Source organism: Tenrec ecaudatus, chromosome 1, assembly GCF_050624435.1.
Source record: "Tenrec ecaudatus isolate mTenEca1 chromosome 1, mTenEca1.hap1, whole genome shotgun sequence".
Classification (NCBI taxonomy): Eukaryota; Metazoa; Chordata; class Mammalia; order Afrosoricida; family Tenrecidae; genus Tenrec; species Tenrec ecaudatus.
This window is the reverse complement of record NC_134530.1, coordinates 5,381,593-5,399,988: the sequence shown is the minus strand read 5'-3', so window position 1 is coordinate 5,399,988 and position 18,396 is coordinate 5,381,593. Positions and strand designations below refer to the sequence as shown.

Sequence of the window (18,396 nt, the reverse complement as noted above, 5' to 3'; positions counted from 1 at the left end):
GACGGCGGGAGGCTGGTCTGTGAAGTAGGGGCTGAACCCCAATGTGGTGGTGACTGAACCTTGAGCTGGTGGGGCAGCTGAGCCCCAAGGCAGTGGGCAGCTGGCCCAGGAAGTAAGACTGAATCCTGACGTAGTGTGGAGGGGGGGGGTAGCTGAACTCCCAAGCATTGGGGGCTGAACCTGGAGGCGATGGGGGCTGGCCCTGGGCCCCACTGGCACTGGGAGCGGGTGGGACTGAGCATGTGGCTGTTGGGTGCTGCCTGGTCCCCCCACCCTGCAGGGGGTGACTCAGCTGGCCTCAGAGGAGCTGATTGCCTGGTCCTTATCCACGGGTTGGGCTCAAACCGCCAGCCTGCTGGCTAGGAGCCCAATGCCTTACTGCAGCCACCAGGGTCCCTGAACAACACACACAAGACCCCGAGCAGGCTGAGGAAGGCAAGCCGCACATCTGCGGCAAGCCCATCCAGATGCCAGACCCACCCGTCCCCACCGAGCTGCCACCAGGGAGCGCTCCCCATGGCCCCCTGCCGCCTGGCTCCACGTCCACTGCCAATGCAGTTGCTTCCACAACTTTCTCCACGCATGCACTGCTGCAGCCTCTGCAGACCTGAGGCTCAGGATGCGACTCCCCCTCCCCCACCCGCTGCTCTTCCCAATCTGTCACCACCTTAGGTTGTGGTTGGCAGTCAGTATTTACATCTTTATGATGCTATAAATACCACGCGTCCATCCGTGGGCAACGAAGGTGCTTTGATTGCCTTCTTGGCTCGCTCTTCCTGGCGTGAATCAGCGTCCCGCCTCCTTTCAGATGCCGTGTCCTTGTGGCTCCCGCCTCGCTGACCTTGTGGCGAGGGTCTACTGCGGCAGGACGCCTACTCGACAGGCCCCGCGATCCCGCTCCCTGGGCCGGAGGGTGTGTTCTTGAGACCCCTTTCTTGGGACTATGCCCCTGTTTTGTTGGAGTAGCTCCTTGAGCGGCTAGCTTCTAGCTTCCGCCAGCGAGTCTCCAAGACCTCCAGCCCCTGGGCACGTTTACTTGGTAGTTTGGCTGGGTAGCTACTTCTAGTTGGAAACTCAATTCTCTTCTGAATCCAAGGGCTCTGTTCTTTTTCTTCCAGCTTTGAAGTGTTACAGTCGATATGAATCCAATGCCGTTAGGATCCCTCATTCTCCATGCTGACTCTTCCGAGTACTCCAAAGGCGTGGGCTGAAAATTCACAACGCTGAAACATCCGTTCCCTGAGACTTTCTTAGAAGGGGGCCTGGTGCTCAGCTATGACTCAAAAGGTCAGCTGGTCAACCCCACCCGACACCCCTCTCCGCAGGGGAGAAAGAGACACAGCACAACAGCCTCAGAACCCCCTGGGGCAGCGGGACTCTGTCCTACAGGGCTTGCTAGGAGGTGGGGCCCACTGGGCGGCAGTGGGGTTCTGGAGTGACTTTTCGTTCAATCTGGAAATCGAGTTCTTTGGGCGCCAGGAAGATTCCCCTCTTCTCGTCGACACTGGACTTCCCGGATTACACCCCTGCGTTCTCGTCACCCCACTGCTCCATCTCCACCGCTCTGCCCAGCACCCCAGATCTGCTCGAGGTGTGATACACGGGGACTGGGTGGGTGTGAGCGTGCGCTTCCGTTACCCGGTCTCTCCCAGACTGACTGGGGCCGCACACTGGGCCTCCCCCACTGTGCGCCAGCCCGTGCGACTGGGGTGGCTGCCATGTTGCTGTCCTACTAGGAGTCCGGCCACCGCAGCCTCAAACACCAGCAGGGCCGCTCTTGATGGGAGGCTTCAGTGGGCATCCAGACTGAGACCGAGCACAGGCTGCCTGCTGTTTGGAGGTCAGTCGTTGAAACCTCACCAATCGCGGGCCCACGGTCAGCTGGAGTAACAGGAGGCGGGCGCTCCAGAGACGACTGGGGAGGAGCTGCCACCTCAGAGCAGAGTGGACCAAAATGATGTGGCTGGAGCAACGCCCTCAGAGGACCTTCACTGGCCGCTGGGACGCAACGCCAGAGAAGCAGCAGCTGCAAGTGTCCCTCGTGTGTGAAAGAGGAGTCTCGGGCGATGTTAAGTCGTCAAAAAGAACTGTAACGCACAGCGATGCCCGAGGCATGAGTGAGCTGAAAGGGGCAGTCCCACGGCTTCTGCGCCGGGATTGCCTAGTAACCTAAGAGCTCACCAAAGCGAGCATTCCGAGACCCACCTTGACACCCAGCCCTGCCTGTGAGTGGATCCCATCTATCCGCCGACACGGGAGCCCAGAGCCGGGGAGTGGGGCAAGACTGCGCGAGAGCACGAGGAAAACAGGACTGTGAGAGGAGACGAAGCCGGAGCCCTCGCGGCGGGACTCTAAGACCAAAGACCACCTGCGCGTGTGACCGTACATGGGAGCCTTGCAGGCGCAACACACAGGAAGCACACCGACTCCACCTGTGTTCCACTCCCACGGCCAAAGCCAGGCTGCGGGCTGACTGCGGGACAGACGGCGCAAAGGAGGTGAAGCCACAATACGGCGTGGGCACATCCTACCTGACGCAGAGGCCACCTCAGCTGAGCACTAATGACAGGCGACCCGACAAGCTGTGGGAGGACAGCAAGACCGTCGTCCATGAAGAAAGCAAGCAGGAGTCATTCAATAGACAGGAAAGGGAAGAGAAAACCAAAGGAGCTGCCAGAGGAGTCTCGAGTCGCCAGGGCCTGCGGGAGAGACGGCGACATACAGGAGGGCGCTGGAGAAGATCAGCGCTGTGAGGGAACGTGCCGCAACGCGGAGTGAGAGAACCGTGAAGGACGAGCGTGCCCAGCACATTCACGCTGAGAGAAGAAGAAACCCAGTCCTCGCGTCGTAATACTGAAGGATTCTGAAGATGGAAGGATACAGTCACCGCACCAGAAAGAACCCGTCGGCATTCAACCACGTCAGGAGGCAGCATGTGACCAATCCAAGCTGCACCGAAGGCCTTAGCCAGAAACAGGCTCTCGGAGTCGGCAGAACACCAATCTGAACGTCCCAACAGCACTGGAAGCACCCACTTGTCTATGCCAAGAAACCTGGCAGACGGCTCCCTGGACAGGAACTGGGAAAGACCTGCATCTGCGCCCATTCCAGAGAAAGGTGACCCACGAGAACGCCGAAGCGATGGGACAACATCATTAATACCACGTGCCAAGAAAAAGGTGGCTGGAGAGTCATTCAAAAACGGTTGCAGCAGAGCACGGACACGGAGCTCCCAGAAATCCCTGCCAGATTCAGAAGAGGATCTGGAACCAGGGATTATCGTGGCTGAGGTCGGATGGAAGCAGAAAGCTGTTTACCTGCGTTTCCCAGACGGAGCCAAGGCAATGACCTGGCAGGACTGCACTAAGAGGAAAGGATACGGCTAACAGTGCAAAGGAGGACGGTCACGCGGACGCGGTGCAGAGCTCGAGAGAGTTGGCCAGACAGAAGGCGGGAACACCGCATGGCTTTCCACCAGAAGAGGTCTAACGATGCCCGGGAAGGCGGCATCACCCTCCTTGTTCAATCCTGAGAGAAGTTGGAGTCTGTGACGGCGGCATCGGGGTTGCAGGAAGGCTTACCAGCAACCTGTACAGATACGCAGGTGACACGCCTTGCTGGCCCGAAGCCCTTGCTGACTGCGGCCGTCAGTGCAGACAACTCACGGCTCAGTGGCAAGAAAGCAACATGCTCACAACAGGGCCAGCAGACCCCATCGGGATAAGCAAGAGACAGAAGCTGGAAGGATCTTGGTTTACGAGGCTCCACGATCGACGCTCAGAGGCAGCTGCCAAGACAGCAGTCACCGGGCAGCACGCCGGGCAAGCACGCTGCCCCAGCTCCAGTCAAACCACTCAGAGGACAAAGATGCCCCCGTGAGGACCAACGTGCGCCTGACCCACGCACGACATTTGCAGGCGCCTCACATCCGAGCGAAAGCTGGGCAACGAATAGGGAACATCAAGGAAGAAAGGAGGCCTTTGGAAGAACGGGGAAGGCCTGTGGACGGCCGGAAGGTGAACAATCCGTCCTGGAGGAAGCCCAGCCACAATGCTCCTGAGAGGCGAGGCTGCGAGACTCGTCCCTCGCACGGGCTGGGCATGCTGAGAGCAGGACCTCCTGGTGGTGCAGGGCGGGGCAGAGGGCAGGAGGGAGCTGCTGCTGACAGGCCACCGGGAGGTGGAGCGACGTGGCAGTCCTTAACAGCAGCGATGGCACTTAGTCCTGAAAGGTACGCCAACGCCACATGGCTGACAGGGGCATCCCTCTGAACTTGGGTTCAGCAGGAGGGCTCGGCCTGGTGGCCAGACACAGTCTCCTCCTTGACTGGGACTGGGGACGTCGTCAGGGACATTCATGGGTGTCACAAGGGTAGAGGTGCTATTCGCATGGACTGGGTGAAGGTCAGGGGTGCTGCTCAACACCCTGTAGTGTCCCGGGCAGGCCCCCACAGAGAAGGTACCAGCCTAGGGTCAGCAGTGCTGAGGGAAAGCCTGGGGACAGGGACAGGCTACTGTGGTGCACCTCCATGATGCCCTTCTCCCTAAGTCAAAATCCTTGGGGGTCAGGGTGCATTTCCTCATCCCAAAATGCATTCCAGAAAGCTCAAGGAGGCCCACATAGAGAGGGGAAGGGAGGGGCACACCGCAGTGGCTGAAACAAGAGGTGCCCACATGCAGACAAGGCCAGCAGTGGCCTGGGCATTAAATGAGGCATGCCGACCACCAGTCTCCCCAAAAAGGGGGCAGGCCCCCCCAGTTACTGCTGAAAAATCAAAGGATCAGGCTTCTTCCAACAGCCCAAAGGCTTTAACGAAAATTACATCCCTGGCAACTCAACTTAATTTGTTATTCAGTCTCGCTGTCGGAACAGCCAGCAGTGCGGGAGAGCATTCTAGAAAGGAGTAGAGCGTGACGGGGCTGGGGTGCGGAGGCCAGGGGGCAGCTTGGGGCGGAGGGGGAGGTGGCTCTGAGCAGTCAGTGGGCACGAGGCTGGCCCGGGCAGGGATGCAGTTCTGGCCTGAGAAGGGTCATCGGAGGCGGGCACAGCAGTGGGCACCCCAACCGCCGGCTCTTCTCCCCGTTTCCACTGGGTGTCCCGGCTCTGACCCCGCGGGACAGAGGAGAACTGCCCATCAAGCTTCGCAGCCCTCTCCCCCGGGGCTTCGGAGTGGCTCAAACAGCTGCCCTCTCCTCTCGGCTCGCAGCTGCAGCCCTCACTGCGGCACCACCAGGCCGGCAGCTCTGCAAATGTCTCTAATCCCATCCCATCCTGTTTATTGGCAATCCATTCTGTTGACCAATTAGCCTGAGCCAAAATCAATTAGCCGTTATGCAAATGGTGTGCTGGCCCTGCCAGGGAGGAGTGTGGGACCCTGCCAGGCAGCCCTGCCCCAGACTTGGGGACAGTGGGAGGGACCCACAGAACAGCTCACCACCTGGCTGTCAGGAACTCGGGAGAGTCTCTATTTGAGGGAGGGGCTGGGGGTCCAGACACTCTCTCCAAGGCCTGGGGCCACCTGCCCACCGCGGTAGTTGAAATTCCAGACTGCATTTTCTGCAGAGTCCTGTGGCATCCCATCACCATGGAAACTATTTGGCCAGCCTCCAGGGTGCGGGGCCCAGATAGAAGCTGCCCCTTGCCAGCCAGGACAGGACGAAGCCCATAGAAAGGCCCACTGTCCCAACCAAAGGGAATGCGGGGGACAGGGGCAGAAGCACCTGATGGTGAGTGTTTGGTTTCATCTGGACCCTTACATGGTTAGGAAAATGAAGAGAGGAGAGGCCTGCCTGTGGGATTTACGTGACACTATCCACATTGCTGTGGTGAGCAGAGTTCTCTGCAGGGCACACAGTCCAGAGTCTACCAGAGTGTGTGCTCTCAGTGACGGCCACCACGCCGTGGAGGGTGACTGACTCTGGACTCACCCACGGGCTCGACGGGAACTGGCTTGGGGCCACGCTGGGCTCTGGTGGTGACCCTGAGCACCCGCACGGTTCACGCACACGGAGCCAAGGCAAGGCAGGCTGGACAAGGTGGACGAGAGTTCCGGGGGCCAGTCCTCTTGGCCAGCACAGACACCCGTCCACCCTCCCCAGACACCGGCGCACTGGCTGCTGCGGTGCTGAGTGTGGGAAGGATGGGCACACAGGAGGAATTGGGACAAGAGACTGAAGGATGGGCCAGAGCTGGAGCCCGGCCTCCATGGGAGGGCCAGCCCCAGGTCTCAGGCCCTGCGACAGACACGATAGGGCTCCAAGGGTTCTTGGCACCACACGCTCCTGGGTGTGTCCAGCAGGTCTTCCACCAAGATGGGGGTGGGGGTCTGAGGTCAGAGTCTCTGGTCAACACAGCACCCCCCTCCCCTGGGTCAGGGCGTCGGGGTCTGGAGTGGGCGAGAAGGGGCAGGGGCTCACCTGCGCAGCAGCTTGGCCTTGAGCGAGGCGCAGGAGGCACTCCAGGAGCTGAGCGCGGGGCTGCTGAGGGCGGTGGGCCGCGTGTGGTCCAGCACCGTCAGGTCCTTGCCCTGCTTCCACTGTTCGTAGCGCTCGGGCTGCAGGATGCGCACGAACACGTCCATGGAGATCTTCACCATGTCCTTCCGGCAGGTGCACTGCGGACGGACACACATGGAGGAGGCAGTGTGAGGTCTCTGGGTGGACTTGAACTTCCAACCTCTCAGTGAAGAGCCAAGAGCTCAGCCATGGACACCGTCCAGGGCCTCTGAAGGAGCCACATGACTCCCCACCTTGCACACCTAGGCCTACCTCATAGCGATCCCCTGGCAGGAGGCTCTGGGCTCAGCTGAAAACCAAGAGGCTCGGAGGTCAAGCAAGTCCATCCAGTGGTGCCTCGGAAGAAAGGCCCGGCGACCTACTTCCCCAGACTTGCCACTGAAAAGGCCCGAGAGCTCCGTCCTGGTCCGAGCCTAACACTGACTCTCAGCCACAGTCCAGAAGTGGTGAAAGAGCCAGGCACCGTGCCCTGGCTTGGGCAAGCCAGGAGAAAGCCAGGATTGCGGCGACCCAGCCTCCTCCAGCCAGCCATGCACAGCCTGCCAGGGAGGCTTGGGGTCTGTCTCTGCTCTCACAGGAGGCTCCACAGCTGACAGACATAGGCAGGCAGACAAGATGGGCTCCCGATCACTGCGAGACCACCCACTGCTCAAGAGCCTGGCAGAAAGCTGGCCTGGGCGTAGATGCTGTGCGAAGAAGGGAAGGGGGCAGGTCACACGGTGGTCTGCCCAGGACACCCTGCCAGAACCCACCCAGAGAGCCCCATAGAATGCAGGGCTCTACCCAGGGGCCAGGAGCAGAGCCATTTGACCTGCCCGTCTGCCCCAGCCCCTCTGGGCGCTTTGTCAGCTGGGATGAAGGAAGGCACATAGGGAGGGGCAGCTAAGTATGAGGAGTCTCCCTAACACCCCCACTGTGCTCCAGACCCCAAATCGGAGACTGCGGGTGGTGGGTACCAGCTCCCCACCGCTGACAAAACTCACCCCCGTGGCTGGCAGAGGGCTGGCTGGGGCAGCGTGATTCCTCAGCCAGGCTGGGCGGGAGGGGGTGCTTATGGCCTAGTGATTCCCACAGACTCAATTCATTTCATGAAAGATGGCGTGGGAGAGCAGGGCCGGCGGGGTAATTTGGCTGCTGGTGCTGGAGGCACAGATGCTGCCCCGCCGAGCCCCCCCCCCCCCCCCCCCCGAGTCACTCTCTCACAGTGACTAACGGGGCCCATCGTGGGCTCAGAGACTGCTTTTCCTAAAGTGATTAGGGGAGCACCTGTGTGCACCTGGGCCCGCGGCCTCACACGGCCCACGCTGGCCTGGCTCCCAGAGTCTTGTCACCCGGGCACTGTGCAGCAAACACTCCTGCCCAGCTTGTGCTCACGCTTCCGGGGGGGGGGGGGGAGGGCATCACTGGTGCAGGAGGGGCCGTCCGTTTGCTACCCTGGAGGCTGGCTTTTGAGCTCACGCAGCCGCAAGCATGGCAGAAGGAGAAACACCTGGATAATCGGCAGCCTTAAGGACCTCAACCAAGAGAGCCAGCAAGGCGAGCGAGCACCACGGGGCTTGGGGCTGCCACATGTCCTGCCAGGCTGCACACAAAGGGATCTGGTAGCTGGGGGCCCCCAAAGGGCGGGGGGCTACAGCCTCAGACATGGGTCCCCTCTGAGGGCCGGCAGCTGTGCTCATGGATCCCCTGGGCAGGAAGGGAAACTGCTCAGAGGACCCCCACAAGGTCCACTCTCCTCCAAATCAGTGGCCGGTTGGGCTGAAACACTGGGCCCGCACCTCCAGGTCTGCGGTCACTCTGACGCCAGCAGTGGCCTCACTCCAACATCTGCTGGGGACACGTGTGGCTGCCACGTGGTCTCTCTCCTGTCACTCCACAGAGACAGAGGCAGGGTGCTGGGAGGGCGGGTGTTGGGGCAGCCTTTCCTGGGCAGTGAGGAAACTGTTCCCACTGACCAGGGCACAGGCCACCACACCCCTCTGCCCACACTGCCTGGGGACACACATTTCTGTGGGGACCCACCGGAGGTACCCGAACCACCACCCTTGAGTGAACGCAATTCCCATCCTGACTGCGTCCCGTCAGCTCGTGGTAGAGCAGGATCCAGCCTCCACAGGGAGCTTGGCTGTGTCATTAGCTTCTGATGGGGAAATCTGGTCCAAATCGGGGCGGAGGCGGTCTGAGAGGCCCCCTGCAGGCTGAGCACGCCCCAGGGCCCCGTGCTCGGTGCCGGGCCTGCCGACTGCTCCGAGCGGCTGGGTAATGAGGACAGGCCCGGGCGGGAGGCGCCTGCTTGGATCACTGCAGCCAAAGGCAGGGGGGCCAGTAATTGCATCAGTGCCGGGTGGAGCATCTGGGGACAGACACATGGGGACAAGAAGAGACGGGGCAGAGGGGGAGGCCTGGTGACATGCTCTCTGTGGCTCCCAGGGCCCACTTGGCCTGCCTGAGGGCTCAGTCCACCCCCTGGCCCAAGAGACACAGGCTGGCAACAGAGGGAGGGTCGAACTGGCCCCAAGCAGGGCATCCCTCCCGCTCCCCCTGGCCCTGGGGCAGCCCAGCTGAGTGACACACCACGAGTGAGCCACCCTCTGAGCGTCCTCCATGAGCCTCTAATGCAGGGAAGGGCCACAGCCGCTCTGGTACCCCAGCTCCCGAGAGGGAAAGGGGCTCGCTCGCCCAGAGACCTGCCACCCCCAACTGAGGTCGCTTCTCAGAGACGCGAACCTGCCATGGGAAAGATGCTGGGGATGCCCCGAGCAGTGGACGGTGACCAGCCCAGGCATCACATGCTCCCCACCTCCTGCCAGCCACCCAGCTGGACAGCGTGCATCAGCTTGGGCGAGGGGTCTGCAGCTTTGGTACCCAGTGGAAACGCACGCGTGTACATGCGCACCTGCCCCAGAGGGCTCGAGCACGCAGCAGGCTGACCGTGCGGCGATCAGACAGCAGGGCTGCAGGGGCCAGTGAGCTGCTGCTAAGGTGTGGTGCAGAGTGGCTAACACAACGGCCACGCTCTGGGGAGGTCTCTCATCTGAAGAAACATGAAGCGCGCTGCCAGGAAAGCGACTGGGTCCCGATTAGGAGCATTTCTGACTCTCCCCAGCAAGGCAGGGAAGCCGTCGGCGCACAGGTTTGGACGGTTTATTCTTCCAGATCTCCCTATGGATGGAGCACGCCCCTGCAGCAGGGGGTGCAGCTGCCTACAGACCCAGGGCTGTTTGTAAATAAGGTTTTACTGGCTCATGGCCACGGCCCTTTGTGTAAGGCAGCTTCCACAGGAGTTAAGTGGCCAGCCACGTGGTTCCCTGGCAGGCCCTGAACACTCAACTCAGTCAGTCACTTGTGGTCAGCTGCTCTCCAGAGGGATCAGCCCCTGCAACACCGTCTAGCGTGGGGCGCCCACTGCGGCTATCCAGACACATGGCCTCCAGAAGACCCAGCCAAAGCCAGCGGGAGAAGACGACTGCCGGGCCTTGCTTCCTGACCCGCCCTCGGCTGGCCGCTCTGCTGAAGCCTGTCTGGTGTGGGTGGCTCTGCCAGCAGCTGCTGAAATTCAGCAGCACAGCCTCCAGCTCCATATCAGCCACAGCGAGGGGCACATTGCCCAATTGGGGGGGGGCGGGGTGTAAGTTTTAGAAGACACCTAACTGGAGGTCGCAGGACCTTAGTGGCCACCGTCCAACCTTCTGACAGTGACCCCTGTGGGCAGAGTTGGACAGACGTGTCCACGTCAGGGCCCACAGCTCCCTCTGTGCGGAGCTTGGTGGCTCCCTTCCCAAACACTGACCCCTAGGCCAGTAAGCCCTGGTGCCTGAGTGTGAGGACCTGGCCTCAACCTCCACCTCTTCTGCTTGCCGAGGTGGGCTTGCAGTCCCCAGCATTCCTGGGCTCCACCGCAGGAGGCCTGATCAGAGCTCAGGATGGGGGCTGGGGAACAGCTGGGATGCATCCCTGCTGGCCAGGGCCAGGGCCTCCCCTCCCAGCAGGTCAGTGGACTCCAGGCTCCCGCCTGGCTCCATGTCCCAGTTTTCCTGTTTTCTTAATGAACCAGATGCAAACGAAGAGAAGGGCTGGGAATCCAGGTCCCTGGGAGCAGCATCTGGTAGCTCTTGTTTTGTGGGTAGGGAAGGGGTCTGGGTAATGCACCCACTCACTCACAGGCATTGAGTGGACGCTGCTCACGACCAGTGACGTTGCTGGTCAGGGACCATCAAGTCGGCTGAGTCACGGCGAGGCCATGCAGGACAGAACAAAGCACTGCTGGGTGCTGCACCGTCCCCACCATCGTTCCGATGTGGGAGTCTGGGGTGCAGCCATTATGTCCATCCGTCTGTCTCGCTGAGGGCCTTCCTCTCTGTCACGCCCCTGACAACACGTCCTAAGGATGTGCGACAAACTCTCAGCAGCCTGGCGCTTCCACGCTCCGAGAGACCTTGTGCAGCAGACTTCATGGTGATCTCCTGACCGCTGCTTCCTTAAGCGTGACCTCTGGATCCCAACAAGACGAAGGCCTTGGCGGCGCCAAGCTTGTCTCATCTATATTCACCAGTCCATCATCTATCACCACGCGGACTGGCTGAGCCGTGACGCTATCTAGGGCTTCTGAGGCCGTCAGTCTTCACAGGAGCAGGCGGCTGGTCGGTTCGAACCACCTACCTCAAGGTTAGCAGCTCCAATGCCTAACCCACGGGGCCACCAGGTCTGTGGGGAGGAGGGTCCCTTTGCTTCCAAGATGCAGCTCTGACCCACTTCCACCCAAAAGCAGTCACACCTCGTAAGCAGCTCAGGAAGGGCACTGAAGCCGGGGCGGGGCCGTGGCAGCCTCGCCTCCCGTGTGTGTGCGGCTCAGGTCCGATCCCCGGCCTGCACCCTGCTGGGTTCCCACCGCCTGTCCTTGGAGGCAGCCTGTGTGCCGTTCCGGTGGAGCTTCCAGACGGACCGAGACTAGGAAGGCAGGCCTGGCGGTCCTCAACAGCCCATCTGCGGACGCCCATGAAGCGCTTTGCTTCTCTGTGCTTGGGGCCAGCTCCACGGCCCACGGCAGCTGACGATCGGCACCAACGTAAGAGGAGCCGAAGGGGCAAGAGACGCTCACTGCATTGCACGTGAGCCCCGAGGGAACCCTGGCTTCAGGCTCTAGGACTCTCTGAGAGCGCAGACGGCATGTCCTGGGTCTTCAACTGCCCACAGTGTGGGATGCTTAAACAGAGCATGAGAGAACCCAGGTGTTGAGCTGAGCTGAAATGCAATTCTGCGCTGTGGTCCAGAAGTCCGAAGCAGGCTGGTTTCACACTTTCCAGTCGGAATCAGCAGAGCTCACGTGGAGACCTGAGGTGGCTCTGGAATCTCTAGGGGGGAGAATGGCACACAGGGGGGCCAGGACCATGGCACCCAGAGAGGGCCCTGCAAGGCTACCCCACCCAGCCTCTCTTCTCCCGCTTGTGCACCTGGGTCACTGTGGGCTCTGCCTTGGTCACCTGAGGTCCTCAGAGGCTTTCTGGCCCAAGGCACATGACAGGGGCTCTCAGGTGACAGGTGGCAGCTCCACCTGGGGGCATGCACATCAGAAGACAGGATTGTCTGGAGGCAGGTGCCAGGTCTGTTCCAGGTGCGAGATGGACCTGGCCAGGGAGAGCCTTCCTGGTCTGTGCCCTTCCGGGTCGGAGAGTCACCTGAGTGGCCACACCCTGTGGGATGCAAGGTGGGGCAGGTGGCCGTGCCAGGGGTAGGAAGGGACATCAGAACCGGCCATTCCCGCCTCATGGGATGCGGGCGCCCTGGTGCCACGCTGAGAGCAGCAGTCACTGTCACCTCAGGACAACAGAACCAGATGTAGGGCCCTGAGGGGGCGAGGGCTCTGTATCCTGCCTCGGCCCCTTAGCCTCTCACTTGCCCCCGAGTCACTCGGGCCTCCAGGCCACACCACACAGCACAGTCTGTCACCCGCTTGGAAGACTGGCTGAGCCTGGGGTCTGTCTCCCAGGATCCGGGGAGTAGATAGCCAGAGCTGAGCCGAGGGACACAGGGCAGGCAAATTGGTTCTGTCCTTCCAGTGCGTGAAAGGCTGGAGCCGACAAGCACCAAGCACCACCTCCCAGAACAGGAACCACGTGTGTCCCCAGGTCCTGCTGGGCATCCCAGCCAACCCCACCCCCCAAGCAGGGGCCAAGACGAGCGTGGCCCCCAGGCCCAGAGGTCCCCAGACACAGGTGCGAAGCAGCTGGCAGGGCTGTTACCAGGGCATGCTGGCTTCCAGGGACTCACGGGAGCTTCTCTGTTCACAGGAAGAAATAATACTGTCTAGGGGTCTGGCCACGGACCTGATTCCCTCTCACTTCTCGGCACCGTGGGCACAGAGCACTGGGGGCCTGGCGGCAGAAGGCCTGGGACGGTGGCTGTCACTGATCCACACAGCAGACAGGGCCGGGCCTGTGCCACCCTCACAACTGTGCCTCTGCCTGAGCCCGTCCATCCTGTGGGGGCCTCACTCAGCAGAGGTGACCCTCAAGACCGTCTACTCCAGCACACGAGTCACCCTGAGTGGATGCACAATAACCAGCCCCCCTTACCACCCCATCTTTATGGTGGAAGGTTGGCATTTTGAGCCCTGCTAGCGGCTCTACTGGCCAAAGATAACCAGACTAGGGGAGAGGTTCGATCCACTCAAGTGGGGACCCCTGAGCCGGAACCGAGGCCACAGGGCACCCTCAATACCCCACCCCCTGGATGGTGGGCGCACAAACACACACACACACACACACACACACACACACACACACACACACACACGATGATGAAGAGCTCAGGGAGCCAATGAGAACGTTTCAGGGGAAGAGGGCAGCTGCAGCTAACGCAGGCGGTGACGCAGCACAGAGGGGCGGGGGACCCATGCACAGCAGGGGAGCAGCAGGGCTCTGCTCTCCCCCTCAAGCAAGAGGTGGGAACCACCCAAGTGGGGCGTTTCTGTGACGCTCAGCAAAGACTGACGAGAACACAGGCACGGGAAGGTCTCACCAGGGCCCAGACTCCACGATGCACCCAGTGTCCTCTGAGGCCGAGATCAAGCCACCTAGGACACCCTCTGCCAGGGGACCCTCCAAGTCCAGGCTAACGGGCAGCTCCTGGGGTCTTGGCACCTGTGTGGCAGTTAAAATGAGGCCACACAGGGTAAAGCTGGGAGACAAAGGACTGGGGTCAGGGAGCCTGAGATGCTAGTCTGCTCAGGCCCCATTCCCACTTCACAGGGCCCACCTCACTGGGCCAGCCCAGGCAGGCCCCCTGCCATGCTGGGGAGGGGTGTGCACGTCCCCTTGCTTCCCCGAGCTGACCCCCGCCCCTCGCCTGGATCAGAGCCACCCCATTTACGAGGGAAGCAGATGTTAGCACAGAGGAGGAGCTGCAGTCCCCGACCTCGAGAGAAAGCCATTAGCAGGTTTTTTTCAGTGAAGCCATCAACCCAAATAGCGTCTGGCCGCGGGAGTCACTGTTTTCCTGGGACATCAGCAGCCTGCCGGCTTGGGAACCAGGGCGGAACATCCGGGCACGCCAGGAGGGAGCAGTGACACAGATCTGCGCCACGCACCCCCCACCACCATCACCACTCACCCCCAGCTGTGCTACAGAGCCGAGAGGTCACCTTGAGGAGCAGGGGCACTGACCGGAGCCAGGCCAAGGTCCTTTGACAGTGAGAAAGAGGCAGGCCCTGGAGGAGATGGACTGACACAGACGTGGCAATGACCGTGAGTGCTTCCTTGTGGCACCTGCTTGGAGTCGCTGAGTCGGACGGAGCCAGGCAAGGACAGAGCCTGGAAGACAGCAGTGCCACATGCAGCCCTGTCGTGCAGGGCGGCCCAGATCTAGCACCTTCCCCACCTGCACCCCAGGTCCTGCTCTGTCCCCTGACCTTCCTGGCAACTTTCTGGGCTGGACGCTCTCCTTCCTTAGACACGGCCTGGCACACTGGCTGCGCCCACACGATGGGGGACACGGCAGCTTGGCTGAGAGCAGGAGGCTGAGTTTGAAGGAATCCACGTCTCCATTGCCCTGTGTGGCTAGGGCCCCCCGAGGACAGTGCCTGCTCATCGTGGCCTGCAGGCCCAGCATGCCTCGATATGACCCTGCTCAGGGGACAGCATCGACCCGCCCTGGCTGGCGTCCACACCCTTGTTCCTGGGGGCGGTAAGAAACCGGTCAAAGTCAGTAGGGCTGAGAAAGCCACATGGGCGGGGGCCGGGGGGTTACATGGAGCCCAGAACAGAAGCTGAAGAGCACCAAGGACCGACCCCAGAGGTGAGAAACAGAGAAGACAGAGGCCTCCTTCCCCTGAAGCTACCACCCAGAGTTGGCCTTCCAGCCCCTGAACTGTTTGCTAAAGTCCCACAGGGATGACAAGGACGGGCATGTCACCCACAATACCTCACACACAGGGGCAGGGGTGCAGGCCACCGCTTGCTCCACGGCCGACGCACTGCACAGAAGTTGTGGGGCGGGAGGGCTGGTCCGTGACTGATGTAATTACCGGCACTGTGGCCAGAGGCACGGCAACAAACCGGTTCACTGGGAAATCCACTGGAGCCCTCGCAGCGGTCGGCCATGTGACAATTGGACGCAGGGTCCCGGCTCCGTGTCCTTGGCCTCGGTGGCAGCCGCAGCACATGGTGCACAGTGCTGAGCCGGCTGCTCCTTCCGCCATCACCCGCCGAGAGAGTCACGAGTCACAGCCCAGCTCCCTGCCCTGCTCTTACTTGAGTGAGGGACTGAGGTGAAACCAACCTCCCCTGGAACTCACCACTGCACCAGGGACGTGACAGTGCTGCAACACCCCGAGAGGAGAGCCCCAGGCCCCCCTCCCGGCCCCTGCCTCGGGGCCTGCTTTGTAGGTGCTGTAGCTGCGCCTGTTCCGAGGCACAGTGACCCGTGACAGAGCCGAGCTCCCCAAGGGCACGTGTGGGGGGTGGTCTCGTGGTCAGGCTTGTCTCCCTCGGGGCGGAGGGATGCTTTGAACCACCTTTGATTACTGGCTGGTGCTTCCGTGGCACACCAGGGCCTCTCCCCAACCCCTAGGCAACCACTAATCCACTCCTTGCCCAGTTGCCTGTTGTCCACCTTCTGAGGCAGCAGGGACGAGGCAGGACGTAGTCTGTGGTCACCCAAGGACACCACACAGGCTCCCCATCCATCACATTTCTCAGTGCACGGAGCCCCAGCAGCTAGGCCTGCAGGGAAACACACTTTGAGACTGTATTTCTAGAACCTTCCTTCCAGGTGGGAAGCCTGAACACAGCTGCTTGTAAGCAGGGGCAGTTACAGGCCTGGAAAGAGGGGAGAGGGGGCAGCTGAGAGGGCCAGGGGGCTGAGTCCCTGGGAGGAGGAGGGAGGGCAGGCGGGGTCTCAGGCTGAGTGCTGGGCACAGGGTTGTGCTCAGAAGGACCCCAGGAGAGGCAGCGTTGAGTGAAGGAGGAAGGAGACAGAGATTCATGGGATTCACATTCCCACCCCCAGGATGCCACGGTTCCCGTGGAGACAAGAGAGCCTAGTTGCAGACAGAACCCCAGCAAGGGGCAGGACATCTGGAGGCTGTCTGGTCTGGACCCCAGGGAGCATGGCCTTACACTTCTCTGCACCCCACTCCCAGGCCAGTGGCACTGGGCAGCAGGTATAGACACAGGAGCAAAGGTTAGGACCCAGGTCCCTCTGGCCCCTGCAGCTGGCATGTTTCATGTTCCTCGGTTGCTGTTCACCAAGGGACGTGACCCTGGGCGGAGAGAAGCCGGGAGGTGGGCAGTGGGTGGTGCGTGGGGGAGGCACCGTGGAGACCTCCGCTGAGGAGACCTGTGGCACCAGCTCCGCTGACAGAGCACACACAGCATGAGCACACACAGGGATTAAACCCTGCAGAGGTTGGGGGGGGTCAGGGAGTGAGCTGGGTCCTACCAAGTGCGCCCCCCCCTCAACTGGGATGTGCACCTCTACATGAGCCTGCCACTGAAAGTCACCAAACCCAAGGCCGCTGAGTGGATGCCCAGTCACAGTGACCCCACGCGACAGAACAGGGCAGCACTGCCCCTGTAGGGTCCACTCTACAAGAGGCTGGTGGTCTAGGACTGCTGACCTCGCAGCCGCGGCCCGGCATGTCAATGCTACACTGTGAAGCTCCTTGCTGTTACTGAGGGCACAGGCGGTAGGGGGGAAATTCCAACACACCTGAGCACATCCACAGAGGGGGGTCATCTGGGAGGCACAGGGGCCGGTTGGGGCTGTTGTGTGTTCAAGGAGGGGACAGGCTCAGCAGGAAGAAGGCTGGGGGCATGACCTCAATCTAAGCCTCAGGGCAGGCATCCTGAACCATGGGGGCAGTGGGCCATGGCTGGAGCATTTGGGGTGTCACAAACAGAGCTGGTCCCACGGCAGCAGAACCCATGTGGGTAGAGCCCAGGGGAACCCCATCTAGAACCCCTCATCCTGAAGTGGGTGGCCCTTCCTCAAGGCAAGGTGTACACGCTTGGGGTCCCAAAGCAAACACTGTGCCGGCTGACCCTGGGCTGGCATCCAGGCCCCGCCCACGCGCTATCCAGGGAGGAGGGGCGGGAGCGACAGGAAGATGGGGAGAGGGCGCCTAAGGGAACACATACTTCACGCAGTAATTTACTGCAAACATAGCCAGCCGCGTGGCCATAAATCAGAGGGCTAGTGAGGCGGGGCGGGGCCAGGCGCTTGAGCGCAGGGTCAGTGCGGCAGCCTGCTGCGGCCGGCTCCGGCCCCGCCACCCCCCCACTCATGCCCCACCTGGGCGGCTGGTTAATAGGCCCGAGCAGGCAGGCGCAGTCATTACCAGGCGGAGGGAACAGGGGCCCCAGGAGCAGCAGGAAACATGTGGCTCCAATTTACAGTCGTGTTCTGTCTGGGCACAGGCGAGGGAGGGGAACCGAGTGGGCCACCTCCAGGACTTGGGGGAACTCGGGGTCTTCTCTGTGCCCTGGACACGTTGGGGCTACTCGCCAGCATAGGGGGCACGCAGGCCAGGGCTGCTCCCCGCGGGGGGAGAAACGAAAGATGGGGGAGTGGGGGTGTTGGCAGGCAGGCAACAGCGACAGCTGGCCGCAAACCAGTTAAGTGCACCCCGGCTCCGGGCCTTCACACTCTGCTTTAAATATCTCTCGCTCTGTTTAATCCGCAGTCAACTTTTCCGCCTTGCGGGGTGGCTCCGAAAAGCTTGGAATTGCAATTCCTCCAGCGAGGCAGGGAGTGGGAGCGGGAGGAGGGCCGTGGGGGAGGCAGGGCAGGGCGGTTTGCCTATTGTAGGACTAATTCGAGTTCCAACCTCCAGGGGCAGGGCGGCCTTTGATCTTCCCATCAGTAATCTCCTGCACAGCCTGCTGAATGGCGCTCTGGGGGGCGGGCAGCTGGGTGGGCTCAGAGAGCTACAACTCAAGGCCAGGTTCCAAGGGAGGAGGGAGTGTTCTGGGCACCCCCAACACCCCAGGCTAGCCCCTCCAAGCAGGTAGAGGAAGGCAGAGGGCACCCACCCACCCACCTGTGAATCTGGTCCCACCTGGGCCTCCCAACTCTCAAGTTCATTGGGGGCAAGGTGAGCATTTAGGGAGTGAGGGGTCATGGGTGCTCAACTGCCGACAGGAAATGGGCTAAAACACTGAGGGGCTTCGTGGGGCTGCTCCTGTGGAGGGCAGCCAGGAAGGCCCAGGGGCAGCCCCACCCTGCCATGTGGGGTCCATGTGAGCCGAGAACCAACTCAACAGCACGGGAGCCTGGTTAGTGAGGTGTCAGAGAGGACGGCCCCCAGGAGAGACTGTGAGCTAGGACCGTGTAAGAGCACGCCCACCCCACACACCCTCATCATGCCATCAGCGACGCCCCAGAA

At 61.5% G+C, this 18,396-nt stretch overlaps 1 protein-coding gene across 4 annotated transcripts in view; it reads right to left on the bottom strand.

Moving 5' to 3' along the window:
* KDM4B (lysine demethylase 4B) overlaps positions 1-18,396 on the bottom strand; it is a 105,920-nt gene that overhangs the window by 20,601 nt on the left and 66,923 nt on the right. For all 4 annotated transcript variants that reach the window (XM_075545269.1, XM_075545277.1, XM_075545285.1 and 1 more), the window contains exon 9: positions 6,417-6,613. In XM_075545269.1, coding sequence (XP_075401384.1) covers positions 6,417-6,613 — 197 coding nt within the window. The remainder of the gene's footprint in view (positions 1-6,416; positions 6,614-18,396) is intronic.